This window comes from Hemicordylus capensis, chromosome 1, assembly GCF_027244095.1.
Source record: "Hemicordylus capensis ecotype Gifberg chromosome 1, rHemCap1.1.pri, whole genome shotgun sequence".
NCBI classification, from domain to species: Eukaryota; Metazoa; Chordata; class Lepidosauria; order Squamata; family Cordylidae; genus Hemicordylus; species Hemicordylus capensis.
In genome coordinates, this window is record NC_069657.1 from 34,422,453 (window position 1) to 34,441,601 (window position 19,149).

Consider the following 19,149-nt stretch of genomic DNA (forward strand, 5'->3'; position numbering starts at 1 on the left):
GAGAGACGGGTTTGCCCCAGCTTGTTATTTTTACTCTATATCTGTTAATAAATATACGTGGGCTTTTTCGAGAGCTCGCTTTAATGCGATTCCTTCAGCTCTTGTAGAAGGGCAATATTAGCACCTTCCTTTACAAGACAGAAAATGTTCCTGCGGTGACATAGAAACTAGAGTGCATATTTTGCTCCACTGCAAGCTCTATCATGAGGTTAGACAACGACTGATCTCCCCATTGATACACAGACTGGGAGGGTCATCTGATGAGGCTCTTGTAAATTTTCTTTTGTCAGATCTGGATGATGCAGTATCTTATGTTACAGCTAAATTCTGTTATATCATTAACAGTTGTAGAAAATCTATGTGTTTTTAAATTGTATGTTTTATTGTTTATTAGATTTTATGCTGTATGTCTTGGTCCATGACTGTAAATTTAATAAAGTATCTGGCAGCACGGGTTTCTCCATTCACACACATAGCCTGAGGAAATAGTTCTGCTAACAGACTTCCTAGTGAAATGTTTTATGCAAAAGATTATGTTTATACAGACACATTTGAGAATTATGTAGTACTTAAAGGCATGACATTTATGAGATCAGGTGTTGTTGTTTTAATCAAACCCCCCCTTTTTTTTTAGTGAAATATTTCCCATTTTGAAATAAGTAGGATATTTGATCCCTGTCGCCTAGATATCATTGTTAATCCCATCAAAATTCCCGAGTTCAAATCCATATTCAGCCATGAAATTGGCTCGTTGACTCTGGGCCAGTCAGCCTAACCTAACTCACAGGGTTGCTATGAGGACAAATATAACCATGTATACCACTCTGGGCTCTTTGGAAGAGCAGAATATAAATGTAAAGATAAATACATTTTATAATTTAATCACACTTTCTCATTGACACAATTGTACAGCCCTGTCTTGTCTACTTAAATAGGGTCCTCTGAACTCCATCAGGTTTACTTCCAAGTATGTGTGCATAGTAAGGATTGGAGCCATAAACTCAATGGGTGACATCCAAACCTTTGGTACAGCAGCACATTGATGGCAGAAGTTCCTTTCATGAATGAAAGGAGAGTTCTGCTTGCACAAAGACCTCTTGCATGAGTGCAACTTTCCTTCAGCTCACAGAAGGAGCTTTCACCAAAGGCATGCCACAAGTCCGGATGCTATCCTACGGGAACTACTGAAGACGAGAGCAGGACTGGACTCCTAGGTCTCAGAAAGCTAACAGTGAGAGACTAGAAAGGAGTATAAGATATTACAGTGATCTTTGTGAATTAAAGACTTCTTTTGCTGGCTAGAAGTTCCACTTTCCACACACTCGTACATCTGAAAGGCTTTGTGTGTTCTTCTAAAGCTCTTTATATAGGAAGCAAACAATTAATTTTAACTGGCTGAATTTCTAAATGCTTATTTTAAAATAATAGTGGCAAAAAAACCCCAATAGTTTGACCTTCAGAATATTCTCCCAAGGAAAACTATCTCCTTTTGTTAACTGGATAATTAAGACACCTTCTATGTAAGGCCATGTCTGAGAGTGACATGAACTACAGACATAACTAATGTGACAGTAAAGAATTTCTTGTGAATTTCTTGTGACAATTATTCTAGGGCCCAATGGGGTTTTATCTTTGCTTGGTTTTTCAAGAATGAACCAGTAAGTGTCTAAAAGCAATTAAATTCCCTACAAAAGTAGCAGACATCCTGTGTTCCCACTTGCAAAAGATGTCTCCAGTGTAGAAGCATCTCTTTTTTCCCCTCAATAAGTGCTTATTTTTGAAACTAGTTTATCTGCTTCTGACAGATCTTTGAAACCTAATGTTTCAGTGCAAATCAATCTCTTATTTCAGTCAAACACCAGATAAAATGGACCGCAGGACGAATGCTGGATGTTCATACTGGATGTTTTATGTACAATCTGCAAAGCTGAGAAATAAAATTCGACTTCAAACCACAGAATTGGCCCTATCCAAGAGTTTCTTACACATAGATGAGTGGGTGAAAGGGCAGCAGGGCAAACTCTACTCGGTATTGCCATTGCATGCGCAACAAGATACATACAAAGCACCTATTCATGTGGAATGGATTTTATTATCCTGTTGGGTTTTTTATCCTAGCAATGAGAGGTTATGTTTCAAAGATGTCAATATGTTGTATTTCATAATTTAGTGGCTGACTTGAAGTGTTACATACTTTTAAAAGAAATGTTCATGGAGTAGAAAAATCTGAGAGAGATATGAAAATGTACATTGAGCCAATATAATCACCAAGAAGACACCATTTCCCCCAGGTCCTACCACAACTTATATTCCATGGTTAGTTTACAGATTTGACAGCTAAAGAAAAATGTGACAGCAAAACCAGATATTTTCGTATCTGTATACTATTTAGGCTGTATGTGATTAAAATCAAATTACTGAAATAACATGTAACAAATCAGTATGGCAGAAATGAAACCACTATATTATTCAAGGGTAGAAGTTCAGTATGGGAAAAGACTTCTGTCTGAACAGAAATGAGAAGTGCCGCAATGGAGCGACAATTCACTGCCAAATTTTCCTTATCTATCAAACTATTAAGAACTCAGCAGTTCTGTCCTATATTAATCTGGCAACCCTCTATGGAAAGTGACAAAAGTGAAACAGGAGTGAATTTTCTTCTTAACGAACATAACTGTAGAATTCACTACGTATTTTTAAATCTATCATACATTTTCAAAACAGTGATGGCTGTCCTTTAAAATTATTATTCCAATTAAACAAGTAACAAAATCATCTAGTTATGCACACTTTATCATACCATCCACAGCCCACAGGGCTACTTACATGCATTATTTGCTTCCTTTAGTTTACTTAAAAAGCAGACATATGGTTAACAAATAATTCACAAGTAAAAACCTTAATGCAATAATTTCATTGGAAATATACCCAGCATTAATAATATTTGGATCTACGCTGGATACACTAAAATTCATGAAATAATTTTGCCTTTGTCAGCAGCAATAACTTTTAAGAGCTATACATTAAGAGAGGCTTAAGAGCCTCTCTCTTAAGCCCAACCCACAAGCTGTTCTGTGGCCCAGCTCCAACTTGAGCCAAGAACTCCAGTGCTCTCCCCATTCCCACCATTCATTGCAACAGAGGGAGGCGTCCCGTGCACATCTCTAGTTCTGGGTAACTGTATGGTGTGTTTAGTAGAAATAACTAAGTGACTGAATTTATTATCCAAAACCCATCGCTAAAAAGTACTTTTAATTTACTAATAATTTACTTCATCCACCCATCCGCTAAATAATTGGAATATTAAGATGTCTGTTTCCCCCGAAAATTACTTCAATTTGGGGTGGGGTGGGGTGAAGAGACCAATGTTTCCATGGTCTATTGAGTCTGGTTTTACCAAAGCAACAGTGGATTTTCAATTTCCCACAAAATCAAGGATGGAAGGAAATTATTTTAATTGCAAAATAGGAAAACCTACCTTTACATATACACATTATGCATTCTTATACATAACCTTAATATTTTAAATAACAGCTTCCATAACACTATCTGAAATGAAATGCTGTCCAAAAATCTTTTAACATGTAACAAAAAATATATTGCATTAATCTGAGAGTAAAATTGGGGAATGTATGGGATATTTGTATGCAGTTTTCTTAATCTGAAATTTATCCAATTAGGTCCAGATGCTGGGTTCTTCTGCTGGAAGCCTTGTAAACAGCTAGTAATTGCCCTATCATATGTGCTACCAAAGGATCTCACAAAAATAAATCAAGTCCATATGTATCATATTTACAGTTCTCCTTTAGACAATAGCATACTGCTCATATAAAAGGTCTCTAATTTTATAGAAATCTTCACAGAGGCAGCCTTCCAATCCAATACGGCCAGTTTCTGTCTGTAACAAAACACATCACAGTCAATCTACTTACTGTCTACAGGAGAGATCTGCTATGTCCTAATGTGCAACACATATAAATAAAAACACACAGAGAGACCACTTACCCTGCGAACAGCCACCAAGTTGTTGCATACAAGGACTCCTCCTACAAATTCAGCCTGAATTCCTTCTCGCAACAGAACCTGCTTAAAGTCAGACAGTCTTGGCTCATTCATGAAGACAGACTGGTGTCCAAGAACCTTTTTGTGAAAGCACAAATCAAAGGTTCATTGGAAGATTTGGGGAAACAGTTAAGAAATAATCTTAAGACGTTAAAATAACTTAATAAGTGGCTGGATTCATTCTCAAATTGATGGGATTATGCCAAAACCATTCCATTCTGTCCTGCACTGGCTTCATGAGGTAAAATCCACTGAGAACCTGCCCTTCCTAAACCCCTCTACAATGCATAAGACTTTCAAGTAACATTTATTTCAAGTAAAAAGTGGCTAAATGCTGTCATTTATTTTAACTAATGCTTTAACTTTTCTGTTGTCATTTTGTTTTGTTGTAAACCATCCAGAGATGCAAGTTTTGGGTGCAGCGGTAAATGACTTGACTAGCAAGCCAGTAGTTGCCAGTTCGAATCCCCGCTGGTAGGTTTCCCAGACTATGGGAAACACCTAGATCGGGCAGCAGTGATACAGGAAGATACTGAATGGCATCAACTCATACTGCATGGAGATGGCAATGGTAAACCCCTCCTCTATCCTACCAAAGACAACCACAGGGCTCTGTGGTTGCCAGGAGTTGATATCGACTTGAGGGCACACTTTACCTAAAAATATGTTTGTTAAATAAATAAAGAAAGAAAGAAAGAAAGAAAGGCTTGTGCTCACAGGACTTTAGACACTTTATTTAAGGGCAACTAGAACAGAAGAGGTGGTCTTGTGGTAGCAAGCATGAATTGTCCCCTTTGTTAAGCAGGACCCACCCTGGTTTGCATTTGAATGGAAGCATATGTGAGCACTGCAAGATATTCCCCTCAGGGAATAGGGCCACTCTGGGAAGAGCACCTGCAAGCTTGCATGCAGAAGGTTCCAAGTTCCTTCCCTGGCATCTCCAAGTAAAGGCTGAGAAAGACTCCTGCCAGTAACTGCCAATCTGGGTAGACAATACTGAGCTAGATGGACCAATGGTCTGACTCAGTATAAGGCAGCTTCCTATGTTCCTAACACCTCTGTTCTGTTTTCAGACGTATAACTTTATGCAAGAATAGTACAGCCTTGACAGCCTTTAACAAAGAAGTATGCAGGGATGGTTAACTCATGACTGATGTGTCACATCCAATCTGCAAAGCTATTTTATCTGATTTATGACAGTCCTGGCAAATGTTAATCAAGATGAAATAACATTTTTATCCAGTTTCCAATTGTGAGGGAGAACCTGGCTAGCCCTGGTTTAGGTGTCTGAAAGAAGAAGGTTTTCATACCTCATTTGGTGGCAAGGGTTCCAAGGTAGGAATGATCTCACTTTCCTCACAAATTTCTTTGTCATCTTCTCCAAAGAGGCTCTTCATGGCCTTTTGCTGTGCAACAACGCTAGAATCTGAAGATGGCACATCCACTTGCATTTCCAGGTCTTCTCCATCATCTCTCAGTTCCCCTTCTTCCAAAATCACCCCCGTGTCCACTTTTGATACCCGCATGTCCAGGACTCCATCTATCCATGCCAATTCAGCATCTTTTGCTTTACAAAACTGAAGGGAGCTGACCAGAGAGTCTTTTAACCTCACCTAATCAGAAATTAAAGAATACTTACTGAAACAAACACAGCAGTCCATTTTACATGTTTATCAGTACTTGAACTAAATGAAGACAGGGGAGCCTCTGAGAAGTGTGATTTCTGCAGAATGCTGCCAATTGTAGGGATGTGCCTGGAACCATGCCAGAGGTGGCGGGGGTGTTCCTTTAAGGGCGGGGGAGGGTGCACTTACCCCTCCTGCTGCATTTCCCCCGCCAACGTTGTGTTGTAGCAAGGCCCCTTGGGGTGGCAGCTTACCTCCCTGCTGCCCCTTTGCCCTCATCAGCCAGAAGTACCAGACGTGTGCCCATCACGTGCGTGCACGCGCCCATCTGCTGGGCACACGTGACGGGCACATGTGCGCCCAGTACTTCCAGCCAATGAGGACAACGGGGCAGCAGCTGCCCTGAGGGGCTTCGCTACAACAGAGCGCTGGCGGGGGAAATGCGGTGGGAGGGGTAAGTGCTAGGGATGTGCACTGGACCGGTCCGGGACCATGTCAGAGGCCTCCGAACCGGTCCGGATTGGGGCCAGTCCGGAGGGGGGGGGGCTGGTATGTAGCTTTTAAGGGCGGGGTGGGTAGTACTTACCCCTCCGGCCGCTTTTCCCTCTCCGGCGCTCGACTTTTAAGCAAAGTTTTTGGGGCGGCAGCGTTCCTCCCTGCCGCCCCCGCCCCCACCGTTGCCCGGCAAAAGGAGAAGTTTAGTGCACGCATGCGCCTGTTGCGGCGCACGAACACCCATCACCACCATGCACGCACCGCACACATCATATGTTGTGTGCACACATGACGTGTGAGGCACACAGTGGCGATGGGCGCGTGCCGCAATGGGCACAGGCGTGCACTAAACTTCTCCTTTTGCCGGGCAACGATGGGGGCAGGGGCGGCAGGGAGGAATGCTGACGCCCCAAAAACTTTGCTTAAAAGTTGAGCGCCGGAGGGGGGAAAGCGGCCGGAGGGGTAAATACTACCCCCCCCGCCCTTAAAAGTTACATACGCCCCAGTGCCGGACCGTGCCTCCGTGCACATCCCTAGTAAGTGCACCCTCCCCCACCCTTAAGGGAACATCCCCACTGCCTCCGGAACACTGAAACATTTCGAAGGCCTCTATAATGGACTCCGACATGTTTCGGGCTCAAGCCTGGCCGATTGTCCTACTTGGATTAAGGAGAAGGTGTAGACATGGATCTGAAATTTGTTTTTGTATATTTTTGCTATGACAGATACTTTGGATAGGCCTGAACCCATATGCCACACCCAGCTTGAAGAACTGGGGCGAGTAGTAGCCTACCAGAAAGTCAGATCACCAAAAAGGAAGTTATCACTCCTGGTTTTGAGGATATGAATGAGGAATCATTACCAATACCATCAGGTTCTCTTACAATTTATGAGTTGCTTCTCTTGTTATAAGATTGTATCACCTTTTCCAAGATGTTATCATTTCCACTGCACTCTCAACAAAGCAAAAACCACTGCATAAGGGAGTGAGTCAGACAACTATGTGGCAATAGCAGCTGACTACTAAGTGAGAGGACGTCCCCAAAGGAAATACCATACTGGGAAGCTAAGAGAAGGAAGTGGCTGCTTAGGGTGAATAGCAGAAGCACTCAAGGTGGGAGATGTGGCTAATACATAGATGTGGCTAATACTTCCTCCTTCTTTGAATAGAGTACTGTATAGCAGCTATGTTCCCTGTTACAGGGATCCCCAGATGCTGTTGACTACTACTCCCATCATCCCCAGCTGCAGTGGATTATGAGAGTTGTAGCCAACAAAATCTTATTCACATTCATTCATGCATTCATTAATCCCTTTGTTCGATTTATATACCACCCTTTCTAAAGTGGCTCAGGTTGGTGTACATTAAAATCAAACACACATAACAAAACAATTAAAATAAAATAAGAACATTTAAACCAGATTAAAATTAAAACTAGATACCATTAACAGCCAGGCTAAAACGATGGATCTTAAAGACTCCCTTGAAGGCCTCCAAGGAAGATAATCCTCTTATATCCATGTGGAGCACGTTCCACAAACCAGGGGTGACAACTGAGAAGGCCTGATCCAGGTATGAACTGGTGGCATCCAAAGACGGACCCCTCCTGATTATCTTAATGAGTGGTGAGGATCTTGTAAAGAAAGGCACTCTCTGAGGTAACCTGGACCTAAGACATTCAGGGCTTTAAAGGTAATAACCAGCACTTTGTACCTTGCTCAGAAACATAGCAGCACCCAGTGCAACTGTTTGAGAACAGGCATAACGTGGTCCCTCCAGGATACCCCAGAGACCAATCTGGCTGCTGCATTTTGAACTAACTGAAGTTTCTGAACTATGTACAAAAGCAGCCCTAGATACAACGCATTGCAGTAGTCCAACCTGGAGGTTACCAGCTGGTGTACCACTGTTTCCAGATCATTCTCCTCAAGAAATCAAATGCAACTGGTAAAAGGCTGAATCAAACGCAACTGGTAAAAAGCACTCCTGGCCACAGCATCAATCTGAGGCACCTGGGTGAGACCCTGATTCAAGAGCACTCTCAAGCTACGAACCTGTTCTTTCTGGGGGGGTGTAACCTCATCCAGAGCCCCTGGTGGCACAGTGGTAAAACTGCCGCCCTGTAACCAGAAGGTTACAAGTTCGATCCTGACCAGGGGCTCAAGGTTGACTCAGCCTTCCATCCTTCCGAGGTCGGTAAAATGAGTACCCAGAATGTTGGGGGCAATATGCTAAATCATTGTAAACCGCTTAGAGAGCTTCGGCTATAAAGCGGTATATAAATGTAAGTGCTATTGCTAAGTGCTATTGCTATCCAGAACAGGAAGTTCTATCCCATCTTGCAGATTACAACCCCACAAAATGCACACCTCTGTCTTCCTTGGATTCATTTTCAGTTTATTATCCCTCATCCAGCCCATTACTGCCTATAGCCAGGCATTTAAGGGGCTAATGCCATTTTCTGATATCAATGACAAGGAGAAGTAGATTTGGGTGTTATCAGCATATTTGATAACACCCAGCACCAAATCCCCCAATGATCTCACCCAGCAGTTCCAGGTAGATGTTAAGAAGCATTGATGACAGAATGGAGCCCTGAAGAATAGAGTATAGTAGCTCCCGTTTAGAAGAGCAACTGTCACCAAGTGCCACCATCTGGAATCTACCCAAGACATAGGAGAAGAACCACTGTAAAACAGTGCCTCCTATCCCTAAATCCCTCAGGTGATCCAAAAAGATACCATGGCTGATGGTATCGAAAGCCACTGAGATCTAAAATAACTAACAGCGTCACACTTCCTCTGTCAATTCCCTGGTGAGGGTCATCTATCGGGCCAAGGCCGTCTCAACCGCATTCGGGATATGCCGAAACGTGATTGGCTGTTCCAATCACGGGCAACTCCCTTTAAAATTCGAATGCTTACAGAGTCCCTTTAAAGCGGAGAACAGGTCTGTACCTGCTCCCCCTAGCTATGCCCACATGCCGGTGGGGCGTCTCCCATCTGCTCCTGCATGGCACCAGCACACACATGGCCTCTGAGCATGCATGATAAGCATTTGCATGGCCAGCATAGGGAGATGCCCCACTGACACACGGGCATAGCTGGGGTGAGCTTCCAGGATGGCAGCAAGCACCTGATCACCTCTGCTTGCTTTAAAGGGACTGGGTAATTCCTCAATTTTAAAGGGAGGTGCCTGCGATTCAGGCATCTGAGTCATGTTTCAGCACATCCCTACCCCATAGCCCGTCCTACAGCCAGTCTGAAATGGGTCTAGATAATCAGTTTCCTCCAAGACCTATTGGAGATGTTTGTTAGGTTCACTATTCAAGCTGCCCTGATGCTGGGAAGATGATTAACATTTTGAAGTCATTCACACAATCAAAAGCTGTGTTCTACCCGAGTTTGAGAACTGTGTGTGCTCCCAATTTTTGGTTGTCTGGAAGCAAGGTAAGAGGAAAACCTGGGTGAAGTGATTGTGTGGAAGCAAGGCAGGAGGAAAACCTGGGTAGCGTTTCCTCCTACCTTGCTTCCACACAATCACTTCTACCCAGGTTTCCCTCTTACCTTGCTTCCAGACAACTGAAAATTGGGAGCACACACAGCTCCCAAACCCGGGTAGAACATAGTTTTTGACTGTGTGAATGACATCTTTGTGGACTAAGAAATGTATTTTCATCTATCTGAAAGACTTCTGTACAGTGTTCCCTCTAACAATTTTTTTAATGGAATTTAGAATCCCTGTTACAGGGAACACTGTACAGCAGAATTTCAAATAGATCAAAACACATTTCTTAGTCCATGAAGTGTTAATCAACTTTCCAGCATCAGGGCAGCTTGAATAGTGAATCTAACAAGCAACTTGCCAGGAAGGAACAGTTAACCACTTTCCCACTTGTCTTTTGCTCTTTTTAAACATTTAGCAGTATTTGTTTTGTTTTTATTCAATCGTTTTGATCTTGTGGTTAACCCTGCTGGGATCTTAGGACCAAGGGCTGTATATAAACGTAAATAAAAAATAAAATATGGGGAAAGTAGCTAAGTACACATTTGAAAAAATAAAAACAAACTTGCTAACATGATGCACAGTATTAGAGAGCCCTAATACTGTAGTCCAGGGCTGCTGTCGACTTCGAAAAGCAGCCCCGATGCTTCTCTGAAGCAGCAGATGCAGAAGCAGCATTTCTGCAGGTTTCCTCGTTGTCACAAATGGGGAGGCCTGCAGAAATACTACTTCAGAAAAGCATCAGGGCTGCCTTTGAGGACAGCTGCCTTTGTAGCAGCCCCAGGGTGCAGTGTTACAGCTCAATAATGCTGTGCATCATGTTAGCCAACGTTTTTAGAACAGCTGTCTAATCTCTCTTACCTAGTTTTAATATCTTACCTGGTATATATGGGTCTCACTGGTTGCATCCACAGTTTCATGCAATTTGGGCATGTAAACTTTAATGTCCTTTCCACCAAAAGCTCTGCAGGACTCTGCAAGATCCTGACTGGCATCGGGCGGACCATGAACAATGACCAACTGCCGCGGCTTCATCTGATTAATGATTTTTTTAATGGAGTCCCCATCTGAGCGCCCTTCATAATCTATGTATGTAACACGAGCTCTAGAAATTGATTCAAGAAAAAAAAAATCCAGACATTAATCTATTTAATTCATTACTATTTGACTACAAGGAAGAGACCTAAACTCTGCTTCAGTTTAAAGAACATTAATATTAGAATGACGTAAAGATACTCATCTTATGTGGTGTTAAATATATAGAAGGAACACACACTCAGCATGGCTTTTTGCAAAGCAAAGTCTTGCTTCATTAACCTTTCAGAAATCTTCGAAGGTGACCTGACAGACATCATATACTTGAACTTTCAAAACACTTTTGGTAAGCATTCCTTTCTAAAGGCTCCAGATGAAAGCAATACAAGAATTCAGTCCTGGTTCTGTGCAACATATGAACAGAACTACTGTGATTTCAATGTAGTCCCAAGAGTTATCAAGGAGTCTTAGTTTGAGAAAAATGGATAGATTGCAATGGGCTAGCTGGCTTGTCGGTCACCAGTTTTGACTGTCAATAGTGCCCTCCAGCTGCAACTAAATTTATTGCACTCACTTTATTTCCATGGATTCTGTTGCTGAAACACATTTGGTAGGAACATCTGCTAAATCCTGGTCCATAGGTTCATCTCCATTTGTGAGCCCAGATTCCAGTTTGCTCTTTTCTTCTTCTGTTGCTTGAAGCTCTGGAACAAGGAAGTCCTCTGGTCTAAGCAATGGAAAATTATTAATGCTGAATTAGAGGAATGTCAAGAAAAAGCATGGGACTATGGTTTAAGAAATACACTTCAATAAAGTACTTCCTTTGATTTGCAGAAGCTTCTGATAGTTACATCGATCCAGTTCTAGAAATCTATATATGAGCTTCACAAATACTGGCTATGTCTTCTAAAGAAAAGTTTTTCCTGAATTTGAAACTAAAAAGTGAAGTTTTTCATGAAGACAGACAAGAAGTTATGTTCTCCTTTTAGATAGAACAGATATGAACTTAAAGAATTACAGTGATGTTTAACCTTAAGAAAGATTTTTCTCGGCAGCGGCAACAGGAGACTGCATAGTTACTTAACTTCATATTCATGTTCTCCAGATCACAACAAAATAAATCAATGTTTAATTAATCAATGCTTTGAGCCTCTAGGGCAGGCCTGCCCAACTTAGGTCCCCCAGCTGTCAGCCACAGAGGCCAATAGCCAGGGATTATGGGGGTGATAGGCCAACATCTGCAGGAGGGCCGAAGTTGAGCTGCTCTGCTCTAGGGGCACAGAAGTACCCCACAATAGCTGGTGAGAGTAGAGCACAATAGCCAAAATGTTTTATGGGTTTAAATGGTTTTAGAGTAGATGTTCCTCAAATATGTATAGCTGCACTGGAATGCAACCTAAAAACAGAAAACCCTAATGTGTCCAGACAATCAGTATTCTCTCCAATTTTTTTCATCTGAGTGCGAAATGAGTTTTGTTCTGGGGGCAGTATCAAGGCAGTGTGCGCACACATCTATTCAGAGTGGGGCCTTCCTGATTCAATCTGAGCGGAATCTAAAATTAACTGAGTGAACATCAAAAAACATGTGAGTGTGCGCACATGCGCACGCCTTAGAGGGAACACTGCAGACAATGCTAAATTATATGAATTTAGCCAATAACTTCTGCATTTCAATTCTGCTTCTAATCCTCATGCTTCTTGGAATGCCTTCATGAATTACCTATTAATTAAGTTGCCATGATTGAAAATGGGCACCTACTACATAGCCTTTTTGCAGATTTATAACAATCTAAAAACCTATCCCTTTTCTTTTCCCCCACATACTTGATAATCTCTCCATATTCATCCCATTTAATTCTCTCTTCTGGAGCTGGAAACATGGGGTATGACTTTTTGGCCTGTTTGAAGAAGCTTCCTTTCCGGTTACCTTCACCTTTCATCATCAGGTCATGTTTAGTTTTATGAACAGATGGTTGATCAATGTCCTCTTCGACATCACTCTCATCACTGGAATCAATATCTGCCCTAAAACAGGAGCCCAAAATATATTATTTTGTTTCTTTCATTTGTGTATAAACAGGTATTATATTTCTTTCTTTAGTCACAACAACAACAACAACAACAACAACAACTCGATTTCTATACCGCCCTTCCAAAAATGGCTCAGGGAGGTTTACAAAGAGAAATAACAAATAAGATGGCTCCCTGTCCCCAAAGGGCTCACATTCTAAAAAGAAACATAAGACACACACCAGCAACAGTCACTGGAAGTACTGTGCTGGGGGTGGATAGGGCCAGTTACTCTCCCCCTGCTAAATAAAGAGAATCACCACGGTAAAAGGTGCCTCTTTGCCTAGTTAGCAGGGGCAGCTCAGAGTTGCTCAGAGTTGCTGCCAAAGTGCTCTCATTTAGTCATCAATCAAATCCATAACCACTTAACTTCAGTAACCCTACAGCACTTTGTAGCTCCCAGATAATTTACTGAGCACAAAAAGGCCAACACCATACATTGGAGGGTATTTTGAAGAGTAACAGCAAAACAGTGACACACATCAACACTGCAGCTGCTTTCCTAGGATATTGCTAAATGCAATTGAATATATTTTGGGATTATTTATTGACCAGACAACCTGGGATGTAATCATAAAACTATTTGGAAATAAGTTCCTGCAGTATTTAAATTTTAACTAACATTATAAAAAGCTGAGGTGGTTGCAGCAGTAAGACCTAAATGATTGTTAATGACTACAACTGGTATATCACATTGGCTAAGGAACTGAGCAGCTAATCAGGACTTTCCCAATTCGAATCTTACCTCTACCATGAGTACATTAGGTGATAATCTCCTCTCAGCTTCAGCAACCCACCTCTAATATGAGGTACCACTTACTTAATGTACAGAGTTGTTGTAAGGATTATATCAAGATAATACAGTACATGTGAAGCACTTTGCACACTCCAAAAGGGCTAGCTATACAAATACAAACAAAGCTACACTTTTGAACCATTTCCAAAGGAATCATCATAGTTTATAAACAGAGATACTCACTCTTTGGACTGCTCTAGTTTTTTAGCTGCCTCTTTCTTTAGCTTTTCCTTCTCCAAGTATTCCTCAAGTTCCTTTCCTTCCAGTTTGACCCTTTTCCTCAGCTATAATAAAATATATACATACAAAAATAAGGGTACGAATGAAGGCAAAAATAATCCAAATGCTAATTTTAACAACTATTTTCAATACATTGTCCAAAGGGCGATGAGCATTATATGCTCAGGTATAAATATCCAAATGTCAAAAGCATTAAGATCCAGATTGTTTCAGATATGATAAAAATTAATTTGCAATGGAATGTTATAGCTGGTATATAAAATGAATCTTCTATATCCATACTATGCAATAAAATAATTATCCTAACATAAAATGAAAATGAGTTGTTCTCCTGATGCAAGCAAGGGGTGCTTCATGTTCATATGAATAGTTTGTGTATGTGTAAAAACATAGCGTATGCATGTTTCAAACATGTTTTTGAAAATATGGTATACAGGCACATGTATTACTGTCCACAGCTCCATAACATTTACTGCAACATAATTTGTGACGCAGCTATTTCTTGGAGGAAACCTAGTGTTCAAAGCAGAATACAGGTTGGAAGTACATTTACACTTTTTCAGCAAGAAATATACTAGTACACACAATCAGTGGGTTATTGTCTAAAATAATCAACTTGATTTTGCAACTTTTCTCAAAGCTATTTAAAACTCAATCATCCTCTTCCAAATACTAAGGGTAATGTCAGTCTTTCTAACTGTTAGATCAATTAGCACAACTTCAACAGAGTCTTATCACAATGCTATTAAATATTTGTCCTACAAAGAAGCCAAGAGGGAAAGCGTATATGCTACATATTGATAGAATAAAGATGTGATTCCAGCTGTAATGTCTTTTTCTTACATTTTAATCAGCCATGTGGTTAATGAGAGTCTTAAACATTCCAATTCTAAAGTCCAATTGATGTTTATGGTTGTCCTTTGGACCGCAGCCTAATCAGAGGTATTATTTTCTTACCTCTATGTCTATAACTTTTTCAGAGGGATTATCTATTAGGAATCGTGTTAGTGTTCCAGGAGTGGTCCTATATGTCAAAATGATAGAGTTTTTGGGATCCTGACACCATTGTATAAATAGATCTCTTGAAAATCCACACTCCAGATCTGGTTGGCTAGCAAGGACAACTTTGGGACTAGGAACTCGAGCCAAATCTGAAAGTCCATGGCACAGAGAGAGATGACGGAACTGGAAAGGATTGTTCCTCTTATCTTCAAAGCATCTCATCAACTTGTCACTCATCCATTCTACCTGTATGCAGGGAGATAAAAATGCGGCAGGTAACCCAACCACTTTATTAGTACTGGATTATAATGTAACAACTTCCAAGGAAAGTAAATATTGATCTGGGTGAAATGCATACATAATGCACATGAACAATCACTGCAACTTGTCTGGGATTTTATGTTACCCAATGTATGGTATTAATAAAATAAATCTGTTCCACAATAGTGAGGATTCAGGTGATTAGAAGCATAATACTGTTACCCTTCTTGTACATTATTATAACTGGATATGGGCTACTGCTTACAGTAGTTACTCAAACAAACTGAACATTCTAGTAGCAAAACAAACCTGAGATTTTGAGAACTCCACAACATTGTAGCTGACATTATTTAAAAGTGCTAATGAGTAGACACCTAAACCTGCATCTTTTGTCCTCCATATTTGATCAAGCAATTGGGCAAGCTCCAAAACTCTGCCTGCAGTGTCCACAGCTATTAGGACATTTCCATCACCTCTCAGAGTTTCCAAGACATTTGCTAGAGAGAGAAAAAAGGACGCAGACATTTATTAGTTAAACATTTATTAGTTAAAAAGTAGCACTTCAATCATAATTCAAAGCTTATCAAAACAGTTCTCATTGTTAGAGGAGCAGTCCTATTAGCTCAAGAGTAAGGTTCTCATCCCTATGTGGCTTGCAGCAATTTAATGCATTAGAGATCTGTTGTTAACAGATTTGAGACTGCCTGCCCATTACTGTTACCAGTTTTATGGCTGCACACACCTCCACCAATTAATCTGTTATTAGGTTTGCTCTGAAGCGTGGTAGTTACCAACTTTCATGACTATGCTTTGGCTTAACAAGGGGAATTTAATTCAATTTAGTGCAAACCTGTATACAGCCAACTTATACTTTGAGGTACCAGGAAAGCTGACCATGGATAGGATACTCCTGTGTTAGAGCCCTTGGGGCACCATAAAGTACAGACATGTTTCTTGAAAGCAAGATTAGGTTTCATTGAAGAGCAAAGATTTACAGTAAAGCGCCTCAGCAAGGTTGCTGGTAATGATCTTGATGCTCTGAGAATGGCACTGAATGGTCTCCAATACATATTTACAGGTTAGCACTGAGGGACAGGGGATAGAGTTGGTAGGAAAGGTGGAGAAAGAGATAGGGGGAGAGACACTGATCTATAGTTACCTATCCTGGGCCAGAGATGTGGATTCCAAGGGCTGCAATTGCAGGCTTCCTTCATGGAAGGAGATTGAAGTAGGTTGAGGCATTTTGTTACTGGGGCTGAGTGGGAGAAACTCTGGATCACAAAGCCAGGCAGCGTGCCTAGCAAGGACCAAGCTCTGACCATCCAGGGGAGTTCCAAAAGATCTCCCAGGAAAGGAAAATAAAAGAAAAAGCAAAAGACGTGCAAGAGACAAATCTCTCTATTTGCACTGGGAAAAGATGAGATACCTTTGAGGCAGTGGGAACAGCAAAGCAAGCAGCGCGCTGTTCCACAAAACTTTCAGTATAGCATTCATCACCTCCATCATTGGCTTTACTGTCACCTCCAAAATGGGGTGGCAAGAGGGGGTCTTTTATAACTTCAAAATAGTCTGACATCATGACACTGGTTAAGTCCATTGTTCTGTGAACAGGGGGATACTTAGACAAAAGGTGTTGATGATGGTCAGGCAATGTACATGCTCAGACATTTCTCTTAAAATAAAAGAGGTGTGCTCTTCCAAGGGAGACAATTTTATGGGGAAGAGGGCACTGATTTTCAGCATGACTCAGCTGATTGGAGAGTTGTATCTGTAAGAGGGAATCTGTCTTTGGTTCCTTGGATTATCTGGGTGTTTTCTTGTTAAGAGGGAGAAACTGCATTCCAATCTCAGTACTTTGATGCTTGGTCTCTTCTGGCACCTTCTGTGCATGCTCAGAGCAGTGGCTATCAGAGCAGCATTCCCTAGTCCTTTATGATCAAACTAATGACCCAAGGGCATTTAAGATAAGCCTGCTCGAATCAGAAGAATGAATTCAGGCAGAGGCGTCTTCATTACTAAAAACAGTGATACAACCAAGATTCAATCTAAGGGTGCACTGGGGTGCAATGGGAACAGGTGGGCAAGGTAACACAGTCTCCAAGTCAGCTTGTAGTTAATTAAATTTGCCCTTCTCTACCATCCAAAATAGCTAACAAGCCATACAGATTCACATATTACATTCAACTAGGATAAAGCTGTGTTTCTCTCTCTCTCAAGTCATTTCCACTGGAATGCCAGTCTACAAATAAAGGGTGTTTCAACCTTCTGAAAGCCCTGCAGGGAAGGTCTCAGGCTTCCCTATATACAACAAAGTGGGGCCAAGAATGGAGGCCACAATGAAAAAGATCCTAGCATAATAGTAATACTCCATATTAAACTTCTCTCGTGAAGAGAGAGAACTTTAAGCAGTTGATATTAATGTGGTATTCATATGTGAAAAGGTATTCTTTCAGAAAACAGCCACAAAAGCAACTTTGAAAGTCTTTTTCTGAGCAATTAACAGCAGTACATTTACTTTTTTATTGATTTTGTGAAAGAAAAATGAATCATGGTTATCTCTCTCTCTCTCTCTCTCTCATCTTCTGATTAAAAAAGACAACCTCATAATTCTACCAAGAAAGCAAGACTATTTCCCATTTTCTTGTAATATTCATGTTCATTACAAAGAAGCTAGAATTCAAAAATTCCATTAAGACTTATCAATTATTGGTACTTTAGCTGTTATGGTAAAATACATACTTAGCAGTTGTTCATCTCTTTGTTTCCGTCTTGGCTGTACATATGTAGCGTTAAAGGAATCTGTGATAAGCAATGAAGGTCTGCTTAACATTTCCAGGGAACATCCATTCAAATGGCTGAAAAAGAAGTTAAATCAGACTGGTTCAATGCTCTAGTTAATTTAAACCAAGAAAAAACAACACTGGTTCACATCTCAAAATATAAATATTTGCTTAAAAAGGTACATTGGTACTCACCGTGAAGGTGTCTTCTGGCTGGTGTAGAAGAGGTCACCCAAGCTTGGGATTACATCCCCCCCACATGCTCCAAAAGGCAGGAAGTAGTCATACTTGAAGATCCTTAACCCAGTGCATGTGGGCAGATCTCCTCAGTGCTTAAAACAGCTCAAGCTACGGAATGAAAACCACAGAACACAACAGAGAATATACAACAATATACAAACAATAATGCAGAGAAAGACAGAAAAAACTGTCCCCCTACAACCAGATCATCAGCTCCAGCCTAACACAACCCGGGCGGGCCTTGGGTGACCTCTTCTACACCAGCCAGAAGACACCTTCACGGTGAGTACCAATGTACCTTTCTCAGCTGGTGTAGGAGGTCACCCAAGCTTGGGACATACCACAGCACCAACCACGGGAGGGAAAATACCCAAGCTGGAGCTACTGACCCGGAAGGACCTGTTGCAGGACCCTCCGACTAAATGCTGCTCTGGCAGCTTCATGTTCATCCAACTTGTAATGCCTTGAAAATGTAAAAGGCGACGACCAAGTAGCCGCCTTGCAAATCTCTTCATGGGACACCGGTGAAGATAACACAGAGGAAGTGGCTGCCGATGTAGTTGAGTGCGCCGTAATCTGACCAGGCACCGAAAGTTTCTGGGCTTCATACAACATCGTAATGCATGAATGAACCCATCGAGCAATAATGGCTGAAGAGACCTTGCATCCCATCTTAGAAGCCTTAAAGGCCACAAAAAGAGCATCCGACTTACGAAAAGCCTGCGTCCGGTTGCACTCCTTCTCTGCAGGGTGACGAGCATCCGGACAAAAAGAAGGTAATTAAATGACCGCCTCACGATTAAACTGAGACTTTACCTTAGGGATAAACGAAAGATCCGGGATAAGTCTCACAGAGTCCTTAGAGAAATTACACAAATTACTCTGAACTGACAGAGCCTGCGATTCAGAAACCCTCCTGGCTGATGTTACAGCTACTAAAAAGGCCACCTTCCAGGACAGCATCTGCAATGATACAGATCAAAGTGGTTCAAATGGCGGAAACTGCAGACCCCACAACACAATATGCAAATCCCATGA

At 41.3% G+C, this 19,149-nt stretch overlaps 1 protein-coding gene across 1 annotated transcript in view; it reads right to left on the reverse strand.

The window, feature by feature from the left end:
- Positions 1–2,072: 2,072 nt before the first annotated feature.
- Positions 2,073–19,149, reverse strand: part of CPSF2 (cleavage and polyadenylation specific factor 2) — a 35,676-nt gene continuing 18,599 nt past the window's right edge. Inside the window, exons 6-15 of the mRNA XM_053252943.1 lie at positions 17,831–17,946; positions 15,401–15,588; positions 14,786–15,076; positions 13,772–13,872; positions 12,547–12,747; positions 11,297–11,449; positions 10,567–10,792; positions 5,373–5,675; positions 4,006–4,140; positions 2,073–3,898 (exon numbers count right to left, since the gene is read on the reverse strand). Coding sequence (XP_053108918.1) covers positions 3,806–3,898; positions 4,006–4,140; positions 5,373–5,675; positions 10,567–10,792; positions 11,297–11,449; positions 12,547–12,747; positions 13,772–13,872; positions 14,786–15,076; positions 15,401–15,588; positions 17,831–17,946 — 1,807 coding nt within the window. The 3' untranslated portion in view covers positions 2,073–3,805. The remainder of the gene's footprint in view (positions 3,899–4,005; positions 4,141–5,372; positions 5,676–10,566; positions 10,793–11,296; positions 11,450–12,546; positions 12,748–13,771; positions 13,873–14,785; positions 15,077–15,400; positions 15,589–17,830; positions 17,947–19,149) is intronic.